This window comes from Panicum virgatum, chromosome 2N, assembly GCF_016808335.1.
Source record: "Panicum virgatum strain AP13 chromosome 2N, P.virgatum_v5, whole genome shotgun sequence".
NCBI classification, from domain to species: Eukaryota; Viridiplantae; Streptophyta; class Magnoliopsida; order Poales; family Poaceae; genus Panicum; species Panicum virgatum.
Genome location: NC_053146.1, coordinates 154,994 through 161,624, shown reverse-complemented (window position 1 = coordinate 161,624; position 6,631 = coordinate 154,994). Strand labels below are relative to the sequence as shown.

General features: G+C 42.4%; 1 protein-coding gene across 2 annotated transcripts; it reads left to right on the top strand.

Annotated features, from left to right (window-relative positions):
* Positions 1-413: 413 nt before the first annotated feature.
* On the top strand, positions 414-6,250 carry LOC120659174 (uncharacterized GPI-anchored protein At1g61900-like). 2 transcript variants are annotated; one of them, XM_039937223.1, is made up of 9 exons: positions 414-634; positions 923-1,156; positions 1,325-1,909; positions 2,897-3,142; positions 3,299-3,310; positions 4,811-4,954; positions 5,593-5,637; positions 5,756-5,999; positions 6,044-6,250. In XM_039937223.1, the coding sequence occupies exons 1-8, from the start codon at positions 586-588 to the stop codon at positions 5,833-5,835; spliced, it is 1,395 nt and encodes a 464-aa protein (XP_039793157.1). In that variant the 5' UTR covers positions 414-585; the 3' UTR covers positions 5,836-5,999; positions 6,044-6,250. The 2 variants fall into 2 exon arrangements, with proteins under 2 accessions (XP_039793157.1, XP_039793158.1); XM_039937224.1 differs by lacking the exons at positions 5,593-5,637; positions 5,756-5,999; positions 6,044-6,250 and adding an exon at positions 5,165-5,398 and having other exon boundaries at positions 4,811-4,984.
* Positions 6,251-6,631: the final 381 nt, after the last annotated feature.

Genomic DNA, 6,631 nt, shown 5'->3' with positions numbered 1-6,631 from the left:
TACGGGTTTTTGTTATCAAATTACCCCTATAAGAAAAATGAAAATTTCAGTACTACAGCTAATCGATAGCTTGCTAATTTTAGCTGGACTCGGGATATAAATTCTTCTAGATACCTAGATTAGAAGAGTGGGTCCAAATCAATTATAGTAATTAGCGACACATAGCCAGTTTGAAAGTGCTATTCAAGCAACCAAGCACGCATAATGTCATTCCACGTTTCAAACTGAACCCTAAATGAAGAAATAACTGTGATATTCAACATATTTACGTAATTAGCTGTTCACCTTATTATCCCTAACTAACATGCTTTGCAGTTTTTTTAAAGCTTGTATAAACTTGACTTAGAATTACTGCATGATTTTTATTATATTTAGTAAGGAGACCAAACAAAGGAATGGGATGTGCTAGGAGGATCTGGGTGTACCTACTGTTTCTTCAAGACAAGAGCAAGAGCTTCCCTTCCAAAGCGAGCGAGCTGCCTACTTTCTCCGCTCCCTCCTACCTTGGCGAGCTCGCGCAGACAGCGGCGCCGCCCCCCTTCCCTCCTCTCTTCTCCGTCCGTTCGCCGCCGCCCGCGGCACCCTATGGCCCCGACTGGGCGGCTCCTCGCGGTAGCCGCCCTCTCCATCCTCTGTGAGTAGTCATCTGCCTCGGCTTCTGATTCCTCCCCTCCTCGCTCCTTCCCTTATTTCTTCCCCAATATTCGGGTACTGTACGGGGGACCTTGGATTCTTGCTTCCTTCCCGTTCCCGGATGCTCTTCCATTCCCTCGGCCGCCTCGCTGATTTTTGATCCACCACCACCAGCAGGGAGCCTGCTAGCTACGGCGGCTGCCACTGCCTGGGACTGGGAGAATCCAACCACTTCTCCATGTCAGGAACAAAGGCCACTGATCTGTGCTCTCCCCTTGATAATGTGCAGGTTTGCAGGGGCTGGTGCGCGATTCAGGCGCTGCATTTGCTCAGACCCACCTGCCGCCTCACCGGATCGTTCACGCAGGGGAAAATGACGGCGGCCTCATGCCGGAGCTCCCGCCCAGCGGCCTCATGCCCATGCCGGAGCTCTCCCCCAGCGGTTCCCCGAAGCCATTTGTTCCCTTCCTGGCGCCTGCTCCGCTCGCGCCCTTCTTCAACAACAGCACGCCAAAGCTCTCAGGTTTAATTTCTGCACTCTCTGTCACTAGCCTACTTTTCCTTCCTTTTGGAGCTTGCATTGCTTGGGGCCTTTGGGGAGCTCTAAAGTTTTGACAACTGAACAAGTTGCAACAACTCTAGTTTGCCTTGCCAATGCCAACTCAACCTGCCTGTCAATTCCTTAATGCAGGGAAATGCACATTGAACTTCACCGCTGTCGATAACCTGATGACCACCACAGCTGTCGACTGCTTCACCTCGTTTGCACCTTTCTTGGCCAATGTTATTTGCTGCCCCCAGCTTCAGGCAACACTGACCATCCTCATTGGGCAGTCTAGCAAGCAGACAGGGTCTCTCGCGTTGGATCCCACCGTCGCCAACTATTGCCTGTCAGATGTCCAGGAGCTGCTGCTGAGCCAGGGTGCCAGCGATAATCTCCACAGCCTTTGCTCGGTCCACCTCTCGAATGTCACCGAGGGATCATGCCCTGTCAGCACCGTGGATTCGTTTGAGAGTGTTATTGACTCATCCAAGCTCCTTGAGGCCTGTCAGAAGATCGACCCTGTTAACGAATGCTGCAGCCAGACATGTCAGAATGCTATAAACGAGGCTGCCCAGAAAATCTCATCCAAGGATGGAGGCTTGACGAGCTACTCTGGGAGCCCCAAAATTGATAGTTGCAGGAACGTTGTTCTCAGATGGTTGTCGAGCAGGCTTGATCCACCGTCTGCAAAGCAAATGCTGAGGCAGATATCTAACTGCAATGTCAATGGAGGTACTTCCAAACTTAGAACTAATGCAAATTTGCTTTCCAAACTGAGAACTAATGCAAATTTGCTTTCCAAACTGAGAACTAATGCAAATTTGCTTTCCAAACTGAGAACTAATGCAAATGTGCTTTCCATGTCTTCAGTTGTTACCTTCTGATATTACCTGCATCTCTTATAGTTTACTTACAAAATTAAACATCTTGTAGCATAGTTATTGGTTATTCTGTAATAGGTAAAATGAATCTCACCTTTTAAGACACTAGATGTTGATAACCATGTTCATGCATCATTTTATCGACTCATCATGTGATTGACCTCTTAACCAAGCAGATTGATCTGCTTGAATTTCTGAAGTTGAAAAAAGTGCTTACATCCAAATATCGAATTCATAAAGGGGCATAACACAGAATTAATTAAAGCCGGTGCACACTTCAATAATGGACTAGACCGTAAGTGGTCAAACTTTTCAGGACTATAAAGGAAAGAAAATGCTTCAGTAGGATAGTTTAACTTTAAGGACCTTATTTTTTTTCTTTTTGGCCAAACAGGACCATTTTTTAAAGCAAGAGACTGGATAGTCCATGTAGGGTGTCTAAACTTTCCTTTTGCACTTTGGATTCTTTGGAGCTCTCTCATAGTACTATTTGAAATTGATAGCGTGGAACTCAATAGGAACCCAATGCAAGGTTCTCGCTCCAAATTTGGGTCAGCAATATGCCACTAAGGCAATAGGTGTCATGGTGCTGAAATATGTATGATTTGGATTGAGAGAACAACAGCTTTGGCACATTTATTTGAGACAAAAAGGATTTGGAAGATTTGAATAGCCATAACTGCGCTTGTACTAAATTTCAAAATTTTATTGGAGCTGATGACATGGATATACATTCTTGATTCTTTAATATTATTTTACTACATTTTGAGAGTATTTACCATTGTTCACTGGTAATAGTTTTTGTACTGAGGGGCCTATTGTTCATCTATCCCTCCAGTTTGCCCCCTAAGCTTTCCTGACACAAGTAAGGTGGCAAAAGAGTGTGGTGGAACAATCAAGAACAGCACTACATGTTGCAAGGTTATGTTAAGCTATGTAGCTCATTTGCAAAAGCAAAGCTTCATAACAAACTTGCAAGCTTTAAATTGTGCTTCGTTTCTTGGTGCAAAGTTGCAAAAGATGAACGTCAGCACGAATGTATATAGCTCTTGTCAAATAACACTAAAGGATTTTTCACTTCAAGGTAAGTTATTCAAGAACTATCAACTGATTATGCATAAGGGCCATATTATCTTCTGGCTCTGTATTACTTGACATTGGCGACTGAACTGATGAAATATCTATCTATCTTCTCAACAATTGTGTTTGCATGACTGCTCCCTACTGGATTCGCAAACAGTTGGATCTCAAGGTAAATTAACATTTTCAAGTTTTTTATTACTTTGTTCTAATGAGTCTATGGTAAATCATTTTTTTTTACATGGCATGCTATGCTCTGATTAAGTTGAGGCTGAATTCCATGTTTCCTTGCAACATTCAATTAATTTTACATGCCTTACCACATTAATCTTCTTTTTAGTTTTTTAAGCTCTTCTATTTAGTTTTCGCAAGGGATTAAATTATGTTATGCTCTCTTAGAAGTAGAAGTGAGTCTAGATTAAATTAATTTTCGCAAGGGATTAAATTAATTTTACGCACGTTAGAGTCGAAAGGGTTCAGACTTAGTAGGACCAAGACCGAGTACATGATGTGCGATTTCAGCGCGACTAGGCATGAGGGGAGAGACGTTAGTCTAGATGGGCAAGTGGTGGTCCAGAAGGATACTTTTCGGTATTTAGGATCGGTGCTACAAAAGGATGGCGACATTGATGAAGATGTTAGGCATAGAATTTCAGCTGGCTGGTTGAAATGGCGGCAAGCTTCTGGCATCCTTTGTGACAAGAGGGTGCCACAAAAGCTAAAAGGCAAATTCTATAGCACAACAATTCGTCCGGCGATGTTATACGGTGCTGAATGTTGGCCTACAAAAAAGCGACATGTCCAGCAACTGAGTGTAGCAGAGATGCGGATGTTGCGGTGGTTTTGCGGGCACACAAGGAGGGATAGAGTCCGGAGCGAAGTTATTCGGGATAGGGTCGGTGTGGCACCAATTGAGGAGAAACTTACCCAGCATCGGCTGAGATGGTTTGGACATGTCCAACGAAGGCCTCCTGAGGCGCCGGTGCGTAATGGGGTTCTTGTGCGGGTCGATAATGTAAAGAGGGGTAGAGGTAGACCTAAACTGACGTGGGATGAGTCGGTTAAGAGAGACCTTAAGGATTGGAATATTTCTAAAGAGATAGCTTTGGATAAGAGCGCTTGGAGACTAGCTATCAATGTGCCTGAACCTTGAACTTATTTCTTTCGGGTTTCATCTCTAGCCTACCCCAACTTGCTTGGGAAAAAAGGCTACGTTGTTGTTGTTGTCGTCGTCGTCGTCTTAGAAGTAGAAGTTAGAACAGGAACTATTGTTTGGAATTGGAAATGATGACTAGGTGTCACCTGGAATTTATATCAAATTTGAACATCCTAAATTTCCCTGGAGCAATCCTGCTATAGCATAAATTAATTATAGGAGTTGTGTATAATGGAACTGCATGTAGAAGCTGAATTTCTAAGCACATCTATTATGGCTACTTTGTTTTCATTGAATGATTGCTTCTGTAATCAGGATTTGTATATTTATATTTATATTTATATTTTACCTTACCTTGCTGACAGATTAATTCTGCAATACCTCCCTGCTGTTAATAAACATTTTTATGCTCAAACTTACTACTACATTTGATTTCACATCATCCAATGTGTAGAGCTGTACTCAAAAGAAATCTATATATTCCTTGGTAGTGATTGGTCTCGTGGTTTTACACAGAATCTGGATGCCTCCTTCCAAGTATGCCTTCGGATGCATCCTTTGACCACATTTCTGGGATTAGTTTCACATGTGATCTAAATGATAACATTGCGGCCCCATGGCCATCGTCCATGCAAGCACCATCCTCATCATGCAATAAATGTATGCTATCTACCTGCTGTGCTGAACATACTTTGCACCTTAATTGTTTTATTTATTATTTACATGTTTACACACATGAACTTCCTTTGGTTTTCTCTTAAATGCTATTAGGTAAAGCGCCTGTACACTTGAAAGTTATGAAATTAAATACTGAAGCCCGCTGTTGTATTCCACTAGTTTGTTTCACCTCCTTCCTTCTGAATCAGTGTGCTATGATGTCTAAATATGTGGTGTTGTTGTGGAAGCAAGTTCAGTGATTCAGTATCGCCTCGCTTACTGCTTGTGGGACTATAGTCATTTCTATGTTGTTAATTTCTTGCCGTATTTTATCCTCCTTGTATCTCTAAGGACAATTTGTAACATATCTCGATTCAGAGACTAGTCATTTTATTTGTTTTAACAATAAGCGTTATGAGAGAGTAAAAATTGCATTTACCCTCTAAATCTTCCATCTTAGATCTGGACCTCTGTTTGCCTAGCTGTGCAGGAAAGTGCTTGTGGCATAGGAATGCTTAAATATACGACTTTACAGCTATATTGTGTCATGGGCTTCCTAGGGTGCTTGAATGTGTGTTTCTGGCTCTTGGCCTTTGTCCTTGTTATGCTGTCGCAGTAATTTTTGGTCCTTGTGTATACAGCTGTCAATATTCCAGAGCGACCTGCTGCGACATCGGCACAGAATGGTGAGGAAACTAGGTTTTGTGCTTTGATCTCTGGTGTTTATGTGGGGCTGAAGGATATAAGATGAAACTTTCCTTTTTGGGGGCATATACAAGAAGATCTGACAGTTCCTTTTTACAGGTGTGAACCACAAGAATCTGAGGCTAAGGCAGCTTGTTTCTTTGGCCTCCCTTCTTCTGGTGCTCTTGGTACAAGGTTAGCGTGGTCCAGTTTGGCAGATGGAAATTATTGAGATCCATTCAGGAGAGCTAACTGGAGGTGTCAGTGAAGTTTTTGCTTGCATCAAAGTGCTGTAGGTTTCACATGTGTTTTCTGTTTTTGTAATCTCCTGGTAGCTATATATTAGTGTAATTTGTTGCAAGGCATATATATATATATATATATATATATATATATATATATATATATATATATATATATATAATATAATGGTAGCAATAATTTGTATTCATTTTGTATAGCGAGAAAGTGGGGTGGTGAGATGCCAAATGCGCATGGTGATTTGGCTGGAGTTAGGGAACGGATGTCAGCATTGGTTAACACTCATATTGTTGAATTGATATTTTTGGTGCCTCAGGAAGTCTGATACTGATAGATGGATCATGTTTCATGTCATGGTGGCGTTGTTGAGTGAGTATTTGTCTTGTTTATTATTATTATGACTTTTTTTTTTGAAAGAAGTTGAATATTACTACTACTACTACCGTAGCTTGGTGTGTGCTGCTGTCGGTACAAGTTGCTATGACGTACGTGTTTCCTGGAAGGGCCTGGGCCTGGGCCTGGTATTAGATATTTGCGTCGGCGGCGGCAGTTAAGCACTGGTGCTGTTGTGCTCTGAATCAGTTGGTCTAGTACCAGAGGCCGTGGGACGGCACATCTTATCTTATCTTACAGAAACGAGGAGAAGAAAAAAAAAATCATGAAAGATGTTCCTGCACTAGATGGCGGACAAGACATCTGGCTATGCTGGTGCTGGAGTGGTGTGAGAGAAAAACA